Here is a 24,375-nt window from a genome sequence, read left to right as displayed (position 1 = left end):
GACTTGTAATTGGTATTTGCTATTTCTGGTACGACATTGAGACAGTGTAATTAATGTAATCGTGTGTTAGCATAATAAAACCTGAGTCAGCAGACAGATTAACTGGCACTGGAATGCAAGGATTGCAAATAGGCCCGAGACCATTCTCTCTTTAATCACAGCTCTAAACTGGATAGCAGAACATATAGGAGACGGTTTTACCTCGCGTAAAGGGCACTTAGTTACACTGGAAGAGTCTATTTCCTTGAAATGTACTGCAGTAGCTGAAAAATGCTGGTATAGAGCGACTCACGTTGTCTGCAATAGACTTCAGTTCAGGTCTGGATGTACAGAGATACTTCGTCACTTCCGGTTGGGCGAACACTATTGCTCTTGTTAATGCCGTGAAGCCATTCTGAAAACAAATGAAGAAAGATATTCATTTAAAAGGGGCGTCCGTATCCGTGTCTTGTCTGTTCATTACCCCATTTATTTTTATTTCATGTCTGCGGATACCGTTATGGCAACGCGCTACTGGAACAAATGCTGAGAATTGCATGAGAGCTTCGAGTTGGTCTGATTGTCTGCAAGCTTTAATGAAAGTCACCTATCAAAGGTTCTTCTCTTATTTAGTCCGGAGAGGTAGTGTAATAGTTTATGTGCTGCTAAGTAGGGCTGCAACGAATACACTACACTCAGGGGCAAAAGAAACGATACCATATTATTGAGGCTAATTAATAGAAGATGACAAAAGATAAACAGAAAATCAATGTTGTAATTAGAAGACAAATAGGTGAGGAGCATGGAAAATCCAATTCATTAATCTAGGCCAATAATTGTTTGTGATAATTGCAAACAAACACATAATATTCATATGTCCTGTATTCGATCACTCCAGTAAGATGAGATACGCGAATGTCTGTGACACAGACACTCATGCGAGTCAATATCGAGTGTGGTCATCACCGGTATCGATGCAGGCTCTAACACGACGTCGAACAGATGAGGTCAGACGTCTGATCACGTGAGGAGGTATCATGTTCCATTCCTCCCTCAAAGCTTGGATAAGGGTTTGTCTGTTCACTGGGGCGACCTGTCTGGCACGAAATTGTTTCCTAAGATGGTCCCACAAATGTTCAATGGATGAAAGATCCGGAGAGCGTGATGGCCATGGCAGGACAACAATGTTGTTGGCGTTGAGAAAGCCTTGAACACGTTGAGCTGTGTGACATGGGGCTTTGTCCTGTTGAAATACGGTTCTTGGATTCTGTTGCAGGAAGGGTAGAACAACTGGCCGAAGAAATCGATATAACGCTGCCCATCCAAATTCCCATCGACAACAACCAGATCCGTCTTTCTGCCACCACATATCCCTTCCCACACCATAACGCCGCCACCACCACCATATAGCTCAACCTCCTGCACGCAGCAACGTGACGTCCGCTTTCCTCTGCGTCGATGCACTGCACTGCCTCCAGGTTTGTTCAGGAGGTATCTGCTCTCATCAGTAAACAAGACTCTCTCCCATTGTCTGCGCTGCCAACCTTGAACGATACGTGCCCATCTCACACGTCGACGTCGATGTAGGCGCCTCAGTGCTACACCACGGTAGGGTCTCCTGGACACCGTCCTTCGGCTGATACGATGACCCAGCGTAGTCGATGCTGATGATGTCACAGTGAGGAATCGGTTGCGCAAATGCAGGCTACGCAAGTACCGGTCGTCAGCTACAGTCCGTTTGAGTCAGAAACGGACTGATGAATGGCAAATTTGATCATTGTACAAAATTGCCACATAAATATAAATAGTACACATGTTTATCATTTTTTAATACCCAACAGCTTTCTTATATACTAGCCACATAAAGAAACTGCACACAGAAAATGCCTTCATAATTGGAATACAACACAGCAAAGACGAAATGATGTAGACACTTTATAAGCTGAAGTATCGGACCACAAGAAATTGTCAAAAGAACATGAACAATATCCGTAACGATGACGTCAGAAGTTCAAATTCGAGTAGGGGGTCACACGACGAAGTCACAAAGTCAATAACGGGTATGACCATCATGCGCGTGAAGCACAGCAGTGCATCGACGACGCATAGAGGCTAGCAAATGATCATTGAAGGCCTGTGGAATGGTTTGGGACGTGGTCACTGCTGTCTGGAACCTGTGTCTGAGATGAGTAACCCGAATCCATCTGTCCTGTCTTGGCGTCGTTACTCGGGGACGCCCAGAACGTGGGTGGTCGGCGGCGTCATTACTGTTTCGATAACGCCTGACCCATGCAGATATCGTCTTACGATGGCATTGGAAATGTGCTGCCACCTGTTGTTGGCTCATTCCTGCTCGAACCATTCCAATGGCTTCATGACGTTGAGCAGATGTTAATCTTGGCATGATGTGCATGTGACTTCTCATGTGGATTTGTGAACGTTTAAATGACCAAAGATCAAGCTTTCGACAGTGACAGCAATTTCAGAGTTTCACATGTTGTGTGCAGCTGTACGGGCTGCACGTGCAGTAACACATTGCAAGGCCATACGCCACCGTCAATGACGTCACGTCGCCTGGCACGTGCATGAGCGTTTGATTGTCTCCAATACTTGCTATGTTCACAAAAGTATTTATGTATAAATACGCTGGGTGCCTATATTTATATCTTCTGTGTGCACAGTTTCTTTATGTGGTCACTATCTCGTCGTGCACGGGATACACATGCCTGATGAAAAATGAAGTTGAATGCTGACGTGAAACAGTTGATTAAAGTGTACGATTTTTGCCGTGCTGAAGCCGAAAGGGGCAAACCATTTTATGCCATTAATAAATTCCGTAAGCGGGCAGCAAAAGCTTTAGGAGTATCAGCAAGGGTACTGACAAATGTTCTGGAACACAAACATTGTGAGGGTGATGCGAAGCAGGTAGGGTCGTGTCAAAACCACACAAATTAAAACATTTGGACAACTTTCAAAAGAACTTTGTAAGGCAGTCTATCAACAAGCTCTATTCTGAAAACAAATACATGTCGCTGAAAATTTTAAAAAAGCATTTGAAGCAAGAACACAACCTCAGAGTATCAAAGTACACACTCTGGCGACTCTTACACTCTTTCGGGTATCGTTATAAGAAAATTTCGGGGGAGAATAGGTCAGTACTCTGTGAACGCCCTGATATCGTTCGCTTGAGCAATAATTTTCTCAGGGTTATAAAGAAGAAGCGCGAGGAAGGGTTCGAGCCAGTGTACTTGGACGAGACCTGGGTCAATGCCGCGCACACTGCCAGCAGTCAGTGGGTACCCGATGGGGGTGATAAGGGGTCACGTAGAAAGCTGCCTCTAGGGAAAGGAGAGAGACTAATCATTCTCCATGCTGGTTGCTCCAGCAAAGGCTTTCTCCCAGGATGCGACTTGGTATTCAGGGCAAAGTCCACAGATAACAGAGACTACCATTCCGAGATGAATGATGCGGTTTTCCTCGATTGGGTTAAAAACAAGTTGGTGTACCAGCTCTACCAGAGAAGTCTTTTATCGTAATGGACAATGCCCCATACCACAGCGTGTAGGACCCCGACAGTAAAGCCCCGACATCGAACAGTCGAAAAGGTGATATGATATCATGGCTCGACAAATTTCAGATCGCACGGCCTTCAAAGGCAACGAAGCCTCAGCTATATGAGATCATAACAACCCACAAAGGTGAACCTTTCTACAAAGTTGACAGTTACATAAAAAGTAAGGGTCACGATATTCTGCGACTTCCACCCTATCACTGTGACCTTAACCCCATTGAAATAATATGGGGTATTGTCAAAGGAGATGTTGCCAGATCAAACACAACTTTTAGATTACGTGACGTAGAGGTTTTGGTTAAGGAGTCCCTTAACAAAATCACGACTGAAACTTGGCAAAACTGTGTCAACAAGGTAGCTAACATCATTGAACAAGGTTACTGGTCTCGGGATGGCTTACAACAGGCAACTGTGGCACCACTTGTCATCCCTTTAAGTCGTGACTATGACACTACGACGGACGAGGAACCGGCAGGTCTCCCGGAATAGATTTTGAGATGTCCCTCGCCATGACTGGCTGTTCCGTTTCTGCGGTTTCACCCCGCCGCGACAGATAACAACTTTTGCGTTTTCAATGATGATAGTTTCTTAAACAACTTTTTTGGTGGAGTCCGGAAAATTTTCAAATATAAGAAAGCTGTTGGGTCTTAGTAAATGATAAACATGTGTACTATTTATATTTATGTGGCAATTTTGTACAATGATAAAATTTGCAATTCATCGGTCCGTTTCTGACTCAAACGGACTGTAGGGTCGTGACCCGAGGTCTGCCACTCCTCTGTGTCCTGCCTGTCTGTCTGTAACGGGTCATCAGCCTGGTTATTGTCAGTCGGCTACAACCGAAGATGCTGGCGACGTGATTGTGGGTAGCGCAAAGCTGGATCATGCCTATTGCCCTTTCTCTCTCTTCTTGCGATAATCTCGGCATGGTCGCAAATGTAATCGTAAAATGTGGATGTCCATAAACATTTTTACGTGCTTTAATACCGAATATTTGTCACGTGTGTCATGTGTGCACGTGCACGAAACTATCGTGAATAAGTTCACTTTTCTGGGTTCTTGCTTTGCACGTGCATCACTGTTTTCATTGAGTCAGCTTTGCTGCATTCGGTCGAATGTTTCTAGCCATAAATACTCAAATTATCATGTTAAAAAGTTTAATATCGTTTCTTTTGCCCCAGAGTGTATGTGGCGAATATGATACGTATCATGAAGATTGGGTAACGGATACGAATAATTATTCACAAATTCAACATTGTAGTTAAGTGATTGATGTACAATATGGGATGCCCATGTTGACAGTTTTGATTTGTCACGGCAATAACCAGTGATCTCATGACACTCAAATTTGGTATGTAATAGTTATAATCGACAGTACCATGTGCAGTCTTGGCAAACTAACATGACTTGCACTACTGCAATGCTAGTACATGTTCCATTCTTGCATATCTCACTTTGGAAAGGACATAAGGGTTCAAGTAAAATATGCTCCCTTAACAAAATCGTAAATATTCGTTAATTATATTCGATTCTGGTGACCACGAATAACGAATTGAATTCATGAAGGGCTACGGTTCGATTCACCGAATATGCGAGTGAATCGTTACAGCCTTACTGCTAAGTATTAATAGTTCTTCCTGATTATGGTAGTAGAAAATGAGTCTTTATCCCAGATATTAAAGGCGTCCATTTGTTGGACAAAATATCATTACGTAGTAAGAAACTAATGCCATTATTTTAGAGGGGGCGGTGTAGGCTAGTAGGTAACTGTTCGCTGTGTGTGTGTGCGGAGTGGGGATGGGTGTGGGTGTGGTGGTGTGGGTGTGGTTTGCACATTATTTCACGAAGTCCAAAGGGAAGCGGAAATCCTCTTCTGAAAGGGGGGGGGGGTGAGAATAGAGATCCCCCCGAATCCGCCCCTGCTGTTCCAAACCCACATGGGTGCATTGTGTGGAGCCAGGTATTCCACTCAACGATATTGCTGGAATACATGTATTGCTAAAATCGACGTAAACTGTACTTAATCACTCACAGATGGCATCAATAGACTGACTTGTATGAGGCCTAAATATTTTGAGACAGGCAGTGTTCAACCCGAATAGTATACTTTTGCGAAATGAGAACATTACTTTCGATTCCCACATAGGTGAAAACAAGGTACGGAAGGATATACTGATATCTGGTGTCTATCAGTTAAAGGGATTTCATTGAAATGATACATAGAACCTGCAAGAAAAATGAGAAAGCCTCAGTGAAGGCATTAACTCTTACCTTATCTTGATAATTAGCTTCATTAAGTTTCTGAACTTGTGCGAGGTCGCCCCTGGCAACAGCCTCGAACATTGCTAACCCGCGGGCCTGTCAACAGATTGGTTAACAAGTTAGCATCAGCGAAGGTACCCTTTACATTATGTTAAAACAACGCGGACCACCTGACCCCCATTCCAGTCCGTCTGTTTCCCATTGGGTCTGAACCAGGCAAAACAGTGACAGAACGAAGACCATCGCAATCGGGTACCATGACCCGCAGTCAGCTTACAGAACGACCATCAGATCCCCATTTTGGTCTGTAAATAATCTGACATGTACAGTGACAGAGAGCATGCGTATCGGTCCACGCCATCAGCTCACAAAGCAAACCTCAGATCACAATTCCAGTCGACTCTTACGCCAAGCTTGAGATACTGGGGACCTCTTTTGATTCTGACGCACCGCAGAGTTAAGATCAAAGGAGATAATCATCACATCCACGAATATGTGGTATGTCACACAACATCTAGACTCTAGTTCAAGCCGTCGATGTAGTCACCTCCACACTTTGAATGGTGTTTCTGATTCCGTTCTCTCCAGCTTCACTTGCGAACTTGCTGCCCTGCAAATAAAGACGACACCCAGTTCACTACAAACACAAGAGGTGACAAGGTAAAACATTTACAAAAAACATCCCAGTCTCCCTTCGCCTTGGTCCACTTAAGCCGTGAATGGGTTGATTCATCGGCCGAGGTTCTGAATTCACTGTTCGTGTATGCGCCCCTTTCGTGTCCCAGAAACCTGTGTTCGAATCCCGGACTCGTCCTGGCTATGTCATCTTGCCCGTGCGTGTAGATTTCACCAAAGTGGCAACAGTCTAAGAAATAGTTTACTTCGGGCTTTCCTCCCATGTCAAACAGGCTGAAAGCTATAACCGAAATACTGATCAAAGCGGCGTTAAACCAAGTTCACTCTCCCCAGGTGAATTCACGTTTTGTTTGTTGTTAACTCCACTGTATGACGCTGGTCAGTAAATAATCCAATTTGGACCACACAAACCAGTGATTAACATCGCGGGCATCGATCTGCTCAACTGATTCAGTCGCCCATTACGACAAGCATGGGTTACTGAAGGCTAATTGTAACCTCGGTCTTCAAGAGTTTTACTTCATGTTGAATGCCATCAAGGCAACTCTGATGTATGACGTTATGGAGAGACACTCAACTTGCAAACATATGTAAGCGATAATTCAATGAAGCGTCACAAAAATATTCCTGATAATACTGCGACGACTGAGCATAAAGAAGTGGGGTTATTGACATCTTCAAGATAAATATTGCACTTATACATCAATTAGTTTTGTGTGTGTGTGTGTGTGTGTGTGTGTGCGCGCGTGTGTGTGCTTGTATTACTCAGGACGTATGTCAGCCTCTACTGACTGTGAGTGAGTGAGATTTTACGCCGCTTTTAGCAATATTCCAGCAATATCACGGCGGGGGGACACCTGAAATGGGCTTCACATATTGTACCCATGTGGGTGTGACGAGAGAACGCTTTAACCACTGGGCTACCCCCACCGCCCCGTGGGCTTTACTGAGACATAGTGAAGCGTCTTGCTAGCTTGCACGCACCTTGCAAAAGTTTAATAAACTTAGTATAGTGCCATTTGGTTTTGTTACAAAACGCCCAGACCCAAACCGTTTGTGAAATGACCGATCCATATCCGCCTTTATACCCAAACGAGGCGGGTGCAATGCGAGGGACAGTTGTTGTTATGTTTCTATGATTGACCTACCAGTTGCGTTATATTGAGGCTGTCCTCGCTATAGAAATGCACGGGCAGGTACAGGAGGGAGAACCTCATGCTCTGCTGCTCCACGAACTGAAACAGAAACAGAATCAGTGAGCGAATATTGTTTTATGACACTATGAGGAATAGTCCATTTATTCCACAAACGAAGTTAAAACTGACATTTTACCAATCCAACCAGTGGTTGATATCACGAGAAACGATTGGTGATATATGGGTACGGTGGCACAAAATTAGCTTCAGTTGAAAAGATGGTCCACTGCAGCGTCTACAGTAGGCCTGGGTGAGTGAGTGAGTGAGTGAGTGAGTGAGTCTATCACTGGGCGTCAGCCTTATGTGGAGGAAATATAGAAGTGATGCGAATCTTAGACGTTTAAAACGTTGATGAAACCCACGGGTATGGTGAAACATAATCGGGCCTGGCCGAGATTCGAACTCACGATCAAAGGTTTCTGGTTTGCCTCGGGGACTCAACTATACAAAACGATTTGGACGAATGACTCGCCCGGTTTTTAAATACAGAGGCTTCGGCTATTTTCTGATGAGATGCAGCGGGATTGGATGCCGGGTAGTGGATGATATCTCTCTTCTGTTCAATGTACCCGTGAAGATCCGGGTTAGAACTGATCTTCAGTAACCCATGCTTGTCGTAAGTGGCGACTAACGGGATCGGGTGGTGAGGCTCGCTGGCTTGGTTGACACATATCATCGGTTCCCAATTGAGTAGACCGATGCTCATGCTGTTGACCATTTGATTGTCTGGCCCAGACTCGATTATTTAAAGACCACCGAGTGTGGCGTTTCACTCACTATTGTCACTTACTATTTTCAATGTCTAAGATTCTTTCATGGTAAACTGGGGGTGAACATGACTACTTAAAGCATTAATGAGTTTGGTCAATTAATCTGAGTCATGTCAATTAACAAATTAAAGTATGTATACTACATGCAGCCAATGTAATTGGCATTATAAACAGGGAAAAATAACCTTTGTTCCAAAAACCATTGGTAAATGGCATTATATCCAGTTTGGCATTATAACCAGGGTCATATAAGGGCAGGAATTCCGTTTTGGCAAAGCATGGCATTATATCCAGGGTGGCATTATAACCAGGATGCACTGTATTCGACTCTTGCCCGGACAAACCAGTGACAGATATCATGAACACGGCGTACATTGAGATGCAATCAGAAAAGTTAGAGACTAGCAATCGTATCAATTACTCGATTCTAACTTTGAGCAGTCGGTCTCAGGAAGGCCTAATCTAACCCAGCTCCGCGCTGTAAGGATGGAACATTCTGAGTGGACTTACCTTGTCTATCGTATACACGACATCGGTCCTCCCCTTCTGTGTGGCCAGCTCCCGGGGCGTCACTCCGTGCTGCAATTAACACACGTCCATATTGTACAGCAGGTACACTAGTTACTGAATACCTATTGTGTAGCATCGTGACCAGTATCTATGGCTAATCCACGGTTATTACGTAGCCATGTGACTGGTACCGTGGTTATGTCCGCTATTGTGTACCCTCGTGCCTTGTACCCATGGCTATTTCAAGGTTATTACATATCCTTGTGAATGGTACCGTTGATATTTTTGGTTATTGCGTAGCCTTGAGTCTGGTACCGTGGTTATTTATAGGCTAATGTGTAGCCTTGAGACTGGTACCGTGGTTATTTTTGGTTATTGTGTAGCCTTGAGACTAGTACCATAGCTATTTATAGGCTATTCAAAGGCCATTTATACACCCATTCACAGGACCGGTAACAGTTTAGTGTTACAGTGGCTATTTAAAAGGTAATATGTCTTGTTACTGGTACCGTTGCTATTTCAAGCCTACTATATAGCCTTCTGACTGGTACCGTGGTTTTTCCGAGGCAACAATGTGACTCTATAACCTGTGTTCGAAATAGTTTCAAACTTTTGCCAGCCGGTCGGGCTAGCTATGCCTGAAAGATACAAGCCCACAAAATAATTCACTAGCCCGAAATTTAATGTATAACATAAGCAAAAGCTTACAAAAAAGGTAAAATACCATCATTTATCAGACCATAAGCTTGCATGATTTTAAAGTGCATTATAACTTAACAAGTCGGATAGATAAATATGATTCCATGAAAATTCACTAGCCAGTCAGGCCAGTGACTGTGTAGATTTACTGGCCTGACTGGATTTTTACTAGCCACGGGCTATTGGGCCAGTGGATATTTCGCACACTGTCTTTAACAGGCATGGCAACCGTAGCATTGTATAGGCTATCTGGGACGATGGCTATTTCTATGATATATTGTATCTATACGTAACCAGCATTTCAACTATCTCTTGTAGTATTTACACAAATGATTATCGATTAGAGGATTCCTCGATAACATCTTAGTGAAGAAGAAGAAGAAGAAATATAGTTTGTTAACGTGTCACATGCTGCAATTCATTAAAAAGACATTATATTATTACCAGGATTTAAAAACAGCATCCGGCCGTATCGCCTATGAGACACAGATATCACAGTTGTATAAAAACATTGGCGATAAAATCACACCCACATATAGACACACGCAAGTCCAAACATGTTCACAAACACAAACACATGCACACACGCACACGCACGCACGCACACACGCACACATTCACATTCATCTTAGTGGAATTTGTGGAGTAAATGTTACATAAGCAGGTTTCCCCAAGGGTATTAATTGTTCTCCCTTCAAAGCTAATCGGTTTCATCACGCATTTGAATCGGACTTTCTGCGTGGAATGGCAAAATCAAAACACGAACCTGGCCATGAAGTTTAAACTAATGAAGAAATATGACTTCACCTTCGCAATAATTAACGTTCCCTCCATGTGGATCAATATTCCAGCAACTCCAGACTTATTAATAATTTAAGCATGGTCGTCTAATTGGGTATCCTAGTAGTTAAAGCGTTCGCTCGTCACGCTGAAGACCCAAGTTCGATTCCCTACATGGGTACAATGTATGAAGCACATTTCTGGTGTCCCCCGATGTGATATTGCTATAATATTGCAAAAAGCTGCATAAAATCCAACTCACTTTAAATAGAACCCCAAACGACTCTCGCTTTGTATGATTACATCATTCTTATCCTGGTTAAGCTATAAATATCAATTGACTACAAGCATATATTCCCGTATTTGTTCAGCTGAATAGCTGGCTTGCCTTTGCATGTGTTTGTGACAGAATACCTCGAACACCTGGTGTCATCATCCTTTGGTAGTGATTCATAAACAGACACTTATGATACAGTCAGATACATGCAGGTTTGGTACAATAAATCTGTTGGATTGTGGTTACAACATGGCAGTTGGTCCTGGGTCCCAGCAGCATTCGAAATTAACGTTGGTCCTTTGGTCCTGAAGCCGTCTGAAAACCATTCGGCCCCACAGCTTTTGTTTTCTGCAAGTCGTTATGGCTTTTTCATCCCCAATATCTAAGAGTATTATTTCCATATTAAGATATAGGGCCTAGACATTCTAATCAGGCCCAACAACATTTTATGGTTATAGGTCCTTACAGAATGCATTTTTTCAGGGTTAAGGGCAAACGCTGTCCTGGGTTCCTCTGTGTCCACGGGGCGGTGGGGGTAGCCAAGTGGTTAAAACGTTCGCTCCTCACGCAAAACCCGGTTCGATTCCCAACATAAGTGCAATGTGTGAAACCCATTTCTGGTGTCCCCCAATGTGATATTGCTGGAATATTGCAAAAAGCGGGGTAAAACCATACTCACTCAGACATCTGTGTCATCGTCCTTGCTGTGCCCTTTCAACATAAGCACTGTGACAGGAGCATAGCTCACCTGGTTCCTATGTGTGAGACACGTTCCCCCATGTGCCACTATCAGCCAGTGTATCAGGCTCTCCGATAACCCCTTCTCTATTGCCTGGAGTATAGCAGTGTTGCCACGCTGGAAAACAGAACCGAACATTTTTAATACAATAAACAACGGTTATAACGAACTCAAAGAGACCACTAATTGTAGTTCGGTACAACCGTAGTTTTTAACAGTTCGTTATATCCGTCATTTCGTTATATGCATGTTCGTTTTAAACGTAGTTTACTTATCAATTTTCACGCGTGATTTACATTACTACTACATAGCATCAATCAGGCTCGGCAGGGCTAAGGCTGTTGAACAAGATCCGGAACAATATATCTATCAGTTATAGTCCGTTTGACTATTTGACCGTTTGTTGCAATTATTAGATTTTCTGTTAGTGAGCTATTCATCGGTCTCAAATGAAATCAAACAGTCTGTGATGGTAGTGAGTCAGTAAATATCCTTGCATAGCATCTTTAGTCGTGTATATGTTGTTGAAAGCTTTTTGCGACATAAGACTCACTTTGGGCAGCACGTAGAAACCTCAAATTACAGTCACATTCTTTAACGCACAATTAGTTTTCAGTCCTCTTAAAATCATAAAAATATCCAACCGACCAATACCTAATGCGAATAACAAGTGAGTAACAACCCAATGGCTGAAAATGAGCACTCAGTGTGTTAAATATAACCGTTCACTCACACTATCCTTCTCCGTCCTTTCCGTGTAATCTTGCACAGCAAAGATGTACTTGGCCATTTCCTGACTGACACCATTCTCCAGAGCTTTATGGAACAATGGCACCGTTGTAGACACCTGGAAGACGGCATAATAACAAAACAATAATGTCTTTGAATGGCGCTTAAAAGTTGGAATGATGAATAAGTACTTTTGGATTAACAGCTCAACATTGAGGATGATGCACAAGTATTGTTAACAAGTTAATATTTATCAGAGTAATTAGATTTAATGTTAGACTGAAATTTAAATAAATAAATAAATAAATAAATAAATAAATAAATAAAGATAGATAGATAGATAGATAGATAGATAGATAGATAGATAGATAGATAGATAGATCGATGATGAATGGATGGATGGATGGATGGATGGATGGATGAATGAATGAATAAGTAAATAAACAAATAGATGAGAAAGGTTATCGAAAAAAATAATCATGAACGTGCGTTTGAGAAAAATAGGCTTTCGGCGTTACTGAGAAATATACCAGTCTCTCTGTTGTGGGTATAGTCGGTATGAAATCCATGAGTCGGAGAACGACCTGGCGGAGCGAGGAGGTCCGTTCTTTCTCCCGCACTAACATGGGACGTCTTAAAAAGTTTGATGCATCAATTTGAGAAACTCAATAGCTTGGCATCGTAACTAAGCGTGGACATGGCAGGAGGACGTCATAGGTGGTTCTTCAGCCTTACTAATTCAGAACCTTTTAAGCCACATGTTGCACGAAACCCAGGTTTTATATCACGTCGCGTGTGCCCTGCTCGAAGCTCATGATGTTGATTACTGGATTGTCTGGTCCAGACTCGATTATTTACAGACCGCAGTCACATAGCTGGAATATTGCTGAGTGCGGCGTACAAACAAACAAACAAACAAACAAACAAACAAACGAAAGACTTCAGCAACTCACCGTGTCATGTTCTCGGAGTCGGACTCGGTTGACTCTGCTACCCGCTTCTACTAGCAGCCGCGCTATATCGAGATTATTACTCTCTATAGCGTGAGACAGAAGGGTTGGTCCGAGGTGATCCTGTCGAGAAAGATTAACATTGGTCATACATACCATTGCCAATGATGACTGAGCGTTTGGTATCAGTGTTACTTCATCACATTGTCTGCTTTTCAGTGGAAGAAAGTGAACATCTTAGGTGTATTCTCGAATTTGACTTACAATATTATCAGATGTGATGTGCAATATCCTTAAATGCTCACCTATGACGTACTATAACCATTGCAGAATTGTCCCGGCCCTCACCCATAACGTTCTACAATCCCAGCAGAATTGTCCCGTCCCTCATACATTACGTACTGTAATCACAGTAGAATTGACCCGTCCCTCACGCATGACTTACTATAATCCCAGTAGAATTGTCCCGTCCCTCACCCATGACGTACTATAATCCCAGTAGAATTGCCCCGCCCCTCTCCCATGACGTACTATAATCCAAGCAGAATTTTCCGCCCCTCGTCCACGTACCCTCCATCGTATGTTGACGGAACATCCTTTCCCCGTCGATAGCATCTCCTTCAGGAGGTCAACATCCTCGCTCAGCACTGCGTGGATCAGATCCTATGTGAGGTACAGCAAGGAAACATGACATAACAAAATGCAAGAATATGCCATGTTCCGGCTGTCCTAATACGGAACCGAAATATTCTACGAGTTTATGACCGAAGAACACCCAAGCACAAAGCAGTACGATTTTATTACAGACATCCTCCTCTCCCCGTCCCCGACTCATGAAGAAAGTGAAAAGCATTTCCGGTTAAATGATGTCACTTCCTGTATGAACACCGACACCTTGTACTGCCTCGACCTGCTTCTAATGCTTTAAAGAAATGATAAAGAAGTACAAAAGTGTTCGTTTTTCAAATATGCAGGAATTCAACAAATGCATATATTTAATGGTAAACTGTACAAAATTTTATCGTTTTCTTGACTATCAGTTCTCAAGTGATAAGTTATTTTAAATCTCCTCGACCTGGGCGTTTGGTTTGACTGTATCCACAGGTGGTATTTTGTGTCGTCTGCAGCTATTCTTTGCCGTACGATTGTTCACCACCTGCCAGACATCCAGTTACGTGCATGGAGCTGTCTGGAGGACATGTGATGGATAACATGCTATCTGACATATATGGCTGCCTTTCAGTAAGGTTCATAGGGGCAGATCATAAGTAAAATGAAAGATTAAAACGCAAATTTCTGAACATTTGTGACGACCCCTTAAAAGGTATTGTAACCATTGGAGGATCCAGGAGGGGTGGGTGTGGGTGTTGGTTCAGGGGTTCGAAACCCTGAAAATTCCTGGATCCGCCTATGCTGACAATAGAAAATCCCTTTGAGAAATTTTTGATAAAGCGAATGGGACTTGCAATTCTTTCGAGTGTGTCAAAATGACAGTTTCTTGAGTTCACTAGTGTTGTGTTACTAGAAGGACGATCACATTCATTTGGTTCAAAATAGAACGTTTATGATTTTGTGCATTGGCTTAAAATATATTCCAAACATTCTTGTCAAGCGTACATGTACACAGAGTAGCACTACTAAACTGTATTTTGATAGCCGTGATGAAAGTGTAATTCTATGGCAGATTACGTTGAAAAACACAGGGCGGATACAGGTTTTTGAGAAAGCGTGGGTGCACAGTGTATTTTCACCCGTTTACACGAGAGTTTCAATGATCATTTAATAAACTTTCAGGACAAAGGGGTGGGGTGTGGGGGTGTGCGCACACAATGTATGAAATAAGCCAAAACCCCAGCCGAACATCAGGGCTGGTAACTTCAAAATGTTACCAGCCCAAAATGGATTTAACCAGACCAAATATGGTGAATTTACTCAGATGTATGGATCATCTAAACATTTTACCAGACCATCGGGCTGGCTAGCTGTAAATTTAGACCGTCCGTCAGAAATCTAGACCGTCTCGGGCGGTCGGACGGGCCTTATTTCATTCACTGGTGCACACACCCTTCTGGATCCGCCTATGCCACTCATTCACTCTTACACACGCATGCACGCGCACACACACCACTTACTGACTTACACTGGTTGGCTTGTACTCGTGCAGGATTCTACAACAGTTGGTGACCTTGGGATCGATCTCGGCTCGCGACATCGCCAGCTGCAGCAGAGTCTTGCCTTCCTGGTGACGACTTGAGCCTTTTATAGTAGCAATCTAGGAGGTCATAAACAACATGGCCTTTTAACAGCCTCTCTATAAGCAAGACAGGCTACTCGTGTTTATATAAAACAATATACTTATCGATGTTACCAGTAGATATATAAATATAACAAATCAACGATAGAGATTAACGAATCTCCATCCTCCACAGACTCTACTAATAATAATTAACTTTACAGAATCCATCTGGAAGGTGCTCTGTGGTGCTGTACACGAGTGAGAGGTATTGAGAGGCTTGCAGAAAGTGATGTGTTTGATCTGTGTTGGTCATAGGCACCCTGAGTGCTAGTAGAAGACTGAACCAACGAATTAGTGGGTGGGGGTGAGGGTCGCTCAATGTCTGTGAATGTGTTCGCGAGAGAAGGATATCAAGTTTTAAAGTTACAGACCATAAAACCTCTTCATTTTCGTTTTTCACGCTATACTTTTCTGATTTTCGTAGTTGCCAACGGCAGCATCTGATGTGTACATTCCTAGATTGAGGTGACATTCACTGAACTCTCTTTGGGGGTCCGAAGAAACACTTGCTCCAGCAATAGACAGAATGCATTACAGTAAATCGTAGCCCAACACAAGTACACTCGAACTGTGTAAATTAGTTTGCCGGATTCGCTTGTCCTGGGTTCGAATCCTCGTGTCTTCCAGTTTCCACCAGTTCTGATGAGAATGAAATACTGTTCCGAGCAGGGCTAAACTAAACACACATACACTCACTCACAGATGCCAATTATTGGTGTTTTCGCAAATATATCTAGACGAATCAGTCAAGATACTGCAATTTAAACACACAAACATCCATGTGAAACATACAGCGACCATACAATTATCCCAGGGAACGCGTTAGATAAACAAGACGCAGACATTCGGGTAAATACGGTATTGTAGAAAATCTAATTGGCACGTGTCAGGAATTTTCTCGCCCTAATGGAACGTGTGAGTACTCTAATTTCACTGGGTGCCGTTTCTGTAGGCCCTGTTTCACCCGCCAAGCTATTCACGATCGACCAAAGAACTCACTTAGACTCACCCAAAATAGGAACCTTATTTGGTAAGGTACACATACATCTTGGTTAAATCCTGTTTACAAAATTACCTGATTTCAGCTCAATCGCCATATTTTAAAAAAAGAACCCAACCAGTTCAATCATGGAATAGGAAAAACACTTGGCCGAGTTTTTTACGATTGAATTCTGTGTCCCAGGTATTATAAAGAAACTGCCGGGTAAAATTAAAGAACACCCCCCTGTATGACGGTTGATATAGAAACAAAGGAGAAATGGTTATTCGATTTTGATGTATTTGATACGAGTGTCACAGTTGTATTTCAGACCTTTAATTTGCAGTGTTTTGGAGAGTCTTCAGCTTAGCAACGCTTTGATTCCGTTTGTAACTGTTTGGTCAAATTACATTTTCAAGTGTGTACTTTTTTAAAGCTCGGTTGCTACGATCTGCGGATGGCGGTTTTTGCGGGAAATGCATTTCAGAATGTCAAATTTCTTTATAATTGGACGTGTATGTGCAAATATTACTTTTTGAAATGTATACTGAGTCAAAACAGAAACTTCACATTCTTTCTTCAGGGCACTATAAAAGAACAAGAGATGGTAAGATGGTTAAATTGTTATTATTTCATTGCTGAGATCTGTGTGATGTACTCGATACACTGACAGTGCGATAATCAGTTCCATTAGTCTACACCGCCGTTCCAAAACATGGGTATACAGAATGTCAAGTCACAAGAATAAAAATGCGAAATTTCTCAGTTCAATATCGTGTATGGCCGCCCCGCGCATTCACCACTGCCAAACACCGTCACCTCATCGACTGCCTGATGCTTGTGAACACGTGGTTGGGGATTCTGCGCCATTGCACTTGCAAGGCAGCGCCAAGTTCCTGCAAATTCTGAGGTTGGTTCCTAAGACCACGAAGCCTTCTCCCAAGTGCATCCCAAACGTGCTCTATTGGATTAAAGTCAGGGGACCTCGATGGCCAGTCCATGACGTTGATTCCAGCGTTTTGAAGGAAATTTCGTGTCAACATCGCGGTATGCGGCCGAGCATTATCATGCTTGAATTGTAGACCTGGGCCATGAGCCGCCATGAAAGGAACGAGTTCAGGGGTAAGCACCTGGTCGCTTTAAGCAGCAGCTGTGAGGTTTCCACGGATGACCAGAAGTCGGGAACGGTTGTTCCCACAGAAAGCACCCCACACCATGTAACTTCCGCCCCCGAATCTGTCGACTTCCTGTACACAACATTGGGCATACCGTTCACGACGTCGACTCCAGACTCTATGCCTGCCGTCCGCGAATCTGAGGGTAAACCTGGATTCATCGCTAAAGACGACTCGATTCCAGTCTCTCTGGGTCCATCGGAGGTGACGTTGGGCCCACAGCAGACGTTGACGTTAATGAAACGGCGTCAATTTTGGCCCACGATATGGACGTCAAGAATGGAGATTGGCAGCCCGAAACCGATTTCGAATGTTCTGTGAGGACAGTCGACCTCGTGATCGACTGCACGTGCAAAACCTGATTTGGCACTAACGTCATTTGCACGACGAATGGATGGGTTTGCGTGGGTTTTGCTAACGTTTTTCTAGAGTCGAAAGATAGGGAACCCATTTCGGATACATAGATGTATCATCAGAGAAAAATTGTTTATTATTTTTCAAATTACATTTTGTAAAGTTTCTTTTTTGACTCAGTATATTTCATCTATTCCAAACTTTTATGCACGGTAAAGTATAAAATACAACAGTGTTAGAAATGGGCATTACTTGAAGAATATGCTAACATGAAACAAACAGGCAAGTGCGGGTTTCGACTTGTAACTTGTTGATTCTATGGCTAGATGTTCATGATATCTGCCACTGGTTTGGATATTTAAGATTCGATTACTCACAGACTGCTGGAGGGAATGCCAACGTTAGAATCTATCGACAATGTCGCTTGTCTTTTGTGTAGTATCAGTAGGATTTATGTTACCTTGACGTGTCAGGACGTGTTAGGTTACCTTGACAACTGATCACGTTACCTTGACGACGGCTCCAACGCTGCACCACGTGTGTTTGCAGAGGCGATCTAGAGTCTGTGATTTCCCCTGCATCACTGCCTGGACAACACCTCCCTGAACACCAGTAATGATCATTACAATTTTCATATTCATGGTATACTCAAACATAGTAGAAACGAAACACAGGTTAATGAAACGCTTTCTTTCAATTATATATATATATATATATATATTTCAAAGTACTATCTATCTATCTATCTGTTCAGTAACAATCACAGACAGGATGTCTTGAATTACATATATATTAGATGGTTCCAGAAACTTCGAATTAAGGCTGTTTTATTATTATTTATTCGAATGGTACGTTCCATAATGCTCTACGACTGTCGATGAAACATGACCACTACAATTTTCTTCTTGATCTCTCATAAAACTACATTTGGATTAAATGAGAAACACGTATTTTGTGCGATGACAGAAATCAGAAGGAGCAGAACACACAGATACACACACACACCACCACCACATCTCCTCGACCGACATTCTCAACAAAAATCGCCTCTGCAAAACTCAGATCAAGTTCTAGCTACTTGTAAACAAAGTGAGTGAATGAGTGAGTTTAATTTTACGCCGCTTTTAGCAATATTACAGCAATATCACTACGGGGGACATCAGAAATGGGCTTCACACATTGTACCCATATGATGAATCGAACCCGGGTCTTCGGCGTGACGAGCGAACGCCTAACCACTAGGCTACCCCACCGCCCCTGTAAACACAGATCTGAGGACATCCAATTACAGGTCACGTCAGAACGATCTTTGGCGAACTGTGGAAGAATAACCCAATCAGAAAGCAGCTTTGTCGAGCTTCTCGGTACTACTTTCAAACTGCCGACTTCCATTCCAGACTAGACGTTGAGGAATATCGATTCAAATTTTTAACGTAAACTACAGGACGTTCTGGAATGTCAGATGGCTGAGACCGCAATACAGTAATTACCATGTGCTGTCTCCTCCGTTTCAAATGTTTACTTTATTGAAGCGAGAGATGCACGATGCTTGTGACGGCATAATTCGCACCGCTCGCAACTGTCGTTCAGAATACACCGTGTTATCTTTTTCCAGGCTGCACCATTAGAAACGCATTTGGACTGTCAATTCTTCAATCCGTTAACCAAGGCTGTTATTGGTCTGATCGTTCTGACGTGAACGGTAATGGGATGTCAACGGATATCTGTTTTGCGGTAGCAAGAACTTAGATCCGACTTTAATGAGATTGGTCGACAATAGGTTTCAGCATGGCCTTTAACTTTCGGAGAAATAATTGTGTAAGTTTTCCAAGAAATATTCAAAATAATGAACGCTACTGGCCAACTTCGCATTTTCAGTGAAAACCACTGAAACACATGGAAGCTGATGACAACCATATTTTTTTTTGAAATCTGCAAAATGTCGATCCATTATAGTCCCTCCAGATTATGGAACACCATCGTTCGCCCCCATTTTGCCATGTTCGTGACAACTCGCCGTTTTCCTCACGTCTGTCGAACTTTAAAGCAAGACGTTCGATGCCCTATACACACGGCCAAAGCACACAAGTATTTGAGTGTGTGGTTTCCAGATGTGCATGAATTGGGGTTCACAATGTTAAATCCAGAAAGCAATTTATAATGAAATCTCAGCAAAGAAAATGTAAGAGTTGTTCATGCAGCTCTATGAAGTAAATATACCGGGGCTACATAATTCAGAAACAGAGATTTACGACAGTCGTAGCCAGCATTACGATTGCTTTATGGTAGCGCCCTCTCCCGTCACAGTTGTTGGCCTTCGGAATCACTAGTTGCCATTGTCGGTTTTGTTCATATACTCTCTCTGCTTTTATATAGCATCACGTGGGCAGTGGGGCAGTGGTTAAAGCGTTCGCTCGTCACGCTGAAGATCCGGTTCGATTCCTTACATGAGTACAGAGTGTGAAGCCCATTTCTGGCGTCCCCCGCCGTGATATTGCTGGAATATTGCTAAAAGCGGCGTTAAACCATACTCACTCACTCACTCCAGCATCATGTTTATATCAAATTAAAGTGGATACATTGCATTTTGAATAATAGTTTACAGTAAGGGCAGACTGCAATAGTTGAAAACTGTGTGGATAAAGCCAATGGAGTCCAGGGCCTAGATTTTCGAAGCTCTCTTAGATAGTCGTAAGTGCCATACATTAACATTAACTTACGACTATCTTAGCGCTAAGAGAGTTTCGAAAATCTAGGCCCAGAGCAACTCAAGTAACTTAGAGTTCAGACTGGATCAGACTTGTGCATACATCTCTCATAAGCAAGACTCCTTAATACAATCAAGTAGTTCATAACGATGGCTGAACGGCCTAGTGGTGATAGCGTTCGCTTATCACAGGGAAAGTCCGGGTTCGATTCCTGACATGGATAAAATGCGTGAAGCCCATTCCTGGAGTCCTCCGCCGTGATATTACTGGACTATTGGAAAAAGAGGCGTATATTCATTCACTCACTAAACATTGGAATACTGCCTCGCATACTCGCGGTCTTTACCTTTGTCTGACAGCAAAATGTTTAAAAAATGCGAGAACACGCGGAAGCAAGAACGCGATATAATTGTCCAAAACATCGTCTTTTTCCGAAGTCGCATCCTCGAGATTCCAGAACGTTAGAACACAACGTTCGGACATATTGTCAGATCTGTCATCTTTTGTAATGTCACCTGCCTCGTCAAATCAGGTCAAAATGACACAAAACCGTGGGATAATGACATATATAGGTCACCGTTGAAGCTCCTACCTGGTATCTTAGCAACAGATCTCTGATGGCGCCTTCTGCAATGTCCAGCGGTGTTTGACCCAGCTACAAGGACGATGTAAAACGTAGTGTCATGTCAGTCAAACATCAGAGTATGTACAGTATGCCTAAGACGCTGAAACCTTATGTGAACTAGGAAATTGGGATATTTATTACAGGTTTAAAATTATAAAAATAACATTTGCTCAGGGTAAATGCGTGCTTAAACACTAAGAACAGTTCCGTTTGTTTTATACTTAATTCAAGTGTCATGTGAACTTCAACCAAACATAAACATTGAACAAATGTATACCATAAATATTATATTTCGTGTTCGTTTACTCTGACAGGGTTAAGTGATGCCATGGTAACAAAGAGTGACGCAAAGTCAGACATTCGGAATGCACAAGGGAAGAAGCAAAAATTTACCTAGGATGTTTATATCATTCTAAATGATTAATATTACAAACATTCTTCAGTATTATGACAAAACGAATAGTAGTGACATCATATTGTAGCTCACCTTATTTCTGCTTCCCAGATCAGCGCTGCACTGTAACAAGGCTTGGGTCATGGCGTAGTTACCTGCCCTTACGGATATGTGTAATGCACTATCTCCATCCTGAAAATTGCAGTAGATGATGCTTACAGTAAGTCTACGTGTAAAAACTGTCTCCCTTATGGGGTGACCTTTCCAATATAGTACAGTGAGTGAGAGAATGATTCAGCAATAGCATTTCAGGCTTGTCAGTTTGAACATATATAGTTGATAGTATTAGCGACGATATATCCACGCTAAATGGTTACCATAACATGCGTGGTGACCCACCCAATCCTCTTGGGTGAGAGGGTATATGGCGGCGGTCTGTAGATAATCTGGACCAGACAACCCAGTGATCAACATCATGAGCATCGATCTACGTAGTCTGGATATGATGACATGTGTCAACCAAGTAAGCGAGCCTGACCACCTGATCCCGTTTGTTGCCTCTTACGACAAGCAATAGTTGCTGAAGATCAATTTTAACCAGGATCTTCACGGGTTTATCTATTATGACCGAAATAGGCCCATTGGGAATCTTGTGGTGAAAGTGCACGACCGGGTTGATTGAATTCCAGGTTGAGTCGCTGTAAACCTCATGTTTGACTGATCAAGTATTGCTTGATTCAATTTGTCAATTAGGATGTTATTTTGTTATTCGCAGCACACAATATCATTCGTCAATACACCCATTAACTCAAGAGCAAGGTTCTATGCAAAAACAACCATGTTTCGTACGGATTGAATCACGAACTTTGGTGTACAGTGCGTCAATTAAAGTCAAAGTTACGCGAACAAAAACTCGATTTGGTCGCCATATGTCAATATTACTCCTACTTTTATACCCAACCGAAACATTAGAATCTGTTATTACGCCATCCCATGTGCTTGTACAACGTGTTACGAACATTTCACGCAGAACACTTAACATGCTACGGAAGACGCACATCAACCAATGCTGCTTTCGTCAACGCGAGTGGATTTCATAGCACTCAACTTTACCTGAGACCAAACCGTTCATTTGAGAGCAACTAAACATTCGCCCAAATGGGTACCTTTTTATGACGCGGGCGATAAAATCTTTCAAGCACTTTAAATTCTGAAAGGTCGTTCAATCATTTAAGATTCATCCTAAGATTTCAACACATCGAGCAGTCAATGTCACGATATGGTCTAATCTCTGTGCCAGAGTATTTGACACTGAAACGAGAACGGCTTCCGCGTGTTGACGGTCCTTGAAGCTCCGTTTGGCAATAATGGATTTGAAGATCTCACAGCACTGCTGGTTTATGGATGAGGCGGGATCACGTTTATTGGTTGGGGCATGCGCAGTGCAGTTACAAAAATGAAATGGCGTTTTCGGGCTTTCATGAAGTAAGTAAAAAAATCAAAGCCAGAGAATAATCCTTTTCGAGTATCTGTGGAAAGTGATAATACTAATTGAAAGGAGTGAGAGTTATATGGATGGATTACTGGTAACCAGTGTAGATACCAGGTCCTCTGAGAAAGCCAGCACAACAATAAAATGGTCTGGTGGCAAGAGGTGTTAATATATTGTAGAAAACGTGGTTCTGGTTGTTGAGGGGCCGTGGGTAGCCTATTGGTTAAATCGTTCTCTCGTCACGCCAAAGACAGATTCCCTACATGGGTACAATGTGTGAAGCCCATTTCTGGTGTCCCCCGCCGTGATATTGCTGGAATATTGCTAAAAGCGGCGTAAAACCATACTCACTCACTGTGGTTGTTGAAATCTGTGTCCTCAATTGTCAGTTGTTTGTGTGACGTCTTACTATTTGTCACTATTGTCTGAGTGAGTGAGTGAGTTTTAGTTTTACGCCGCTTTTAGCAATATTCCAGCAATATCACGGCTGGGGGCACCAGAAATGTGCTTCACACATTGTGCTCATCTGGGGAATCGAACCCGGGTCTTCAGCCTTAACCACTAGGCTACCGCACCGCCCCACTATTGTCTGACATACATTGGCCACCTATGTCTAATTATATTGAAAAAAAGGTTATGGATAAAATTTCTTTATTTTCGTGAGCTATCCATAATCTTTGTTCAATATTGTACATCCCAATTTCTAAAATACCACGCAAAAACGTTATGTCTAAGTTTGTCCAACCGTCTGTTGGTGATTTATGGATTTCTCTTAAAAATTCCACCTTAGGTGAACTAGAGATATATCCAATCATATCGTTTCGGTTGAAACCAAAATAGATGCAGCCAGAAGAAATTAGTACTAAAAAACAAAATGCTAGACGTTGCTGTGGTTCTCGGAACCAATTAACCGTTTCGATAAAACCTAGGTGAAAAACGCCTGAAAGTCTTAAGCTTAGACAAGCGAAATTTTAGATGTCTCTTTTGTAATATGAAACATAATACTGGTCTGTACCTCTTGAAGAAAATCATTAAGTAAAATATCGAATAAATGTCTCGTTAAAATGAAAAACATGCATACTGACTAAAAGAGACGCAGTCAGCTCCAACAAAATGCCCTTTTGCAATCGATGGTTTTATAACGAGATGGTAATGCTTTAAACTAGCTAATAGCTTCATGTTTTAAGCCATGATCAAACAGAATCCGTCATTATGAGCGGATTACCGATTGCAAGTGCGCGAGGGCCTGCGTAA

General features: G+C 42.5%; 1 protein-coding gene across 1 annotated transcript in view; it reads right to left on the bottom strand.

Moving 5' to 3' along the window:
* Window positions 1–24,375, bottom strand: part of LOC124256206 (putative ankyrin repeat protein RF_0381) — a 56,613-nt gene that overhangs the window by 5,769 nt on the left and 26,469 nt on the right. The window contains exons 5-17 of the mRNA XM_046690183.1: window positions 21,723–21,821; window positions 21,203–21,265; window positions 18,412–18,504; window positions 15,239–15,370; window positions 13,669–13,761; window positions 13,102–13,221; window positions 12,153–12,266; window positions 11,429–11,536; window positions 8,925–8,993; window positions 7,597–7,683; window positions 6,360–6,422; window positions 5,822–5,908; window positions 293–394 (exon numbers count right to left, since the gene is read on the bottom strand). Coding sequence (XP_046546139.1) covers window positions 293–394; window positions 5,822–5,908; window positions 6,360–6,422; window positions 7,597–7,683; window positions 8,925–8,993; window positions 11,429–11,536; window positions 12,153–12,266; window positions 13,102–13,221; window positions 13,669–13,761; window positions 15,239–15,370; window positions 18,412–18,504; window positions 21,203–21,265; window positions 21,723–21,821 — 1,230 coding nt within the window. The remainder of the gene's footprint in view (window positions 1–292; window positions 395–5,821; window positions 5,909–6,359; window positions 6,423–7,596; window positions 7,684–8,924; window positions 8,994–11,428; window positions 11,537–12,152; window positions 12,267–13,101; window positions 13,222–13,668; window positions 13,762–15,238; window positions 15,371–18,411; window positions 18,505–21,202; window positions 21,266–21,722; window positions 21,822–24,375) is intronic.

The sequence above is a fragment of the Haliotis rubra genome, unplaced genomic scaffold, assembly GCF_003918875.1.
Source record: "Haliotis rubra isolate DU_JTF1 unplaced genomic scaffold, ASM391887v1 Scf62, whole genome shotgun sequence".
In the NCBI taxonomy this organism is placed as follows: Eukaryota; Metazoa; Mollusca; class Gastropoda; order Lepetellida; family Haliotidae; genus Haliotis; species Haliotis rubra.
This window is presented reverse-complemented; position numbering and strand designations above follow the sequence as displayed.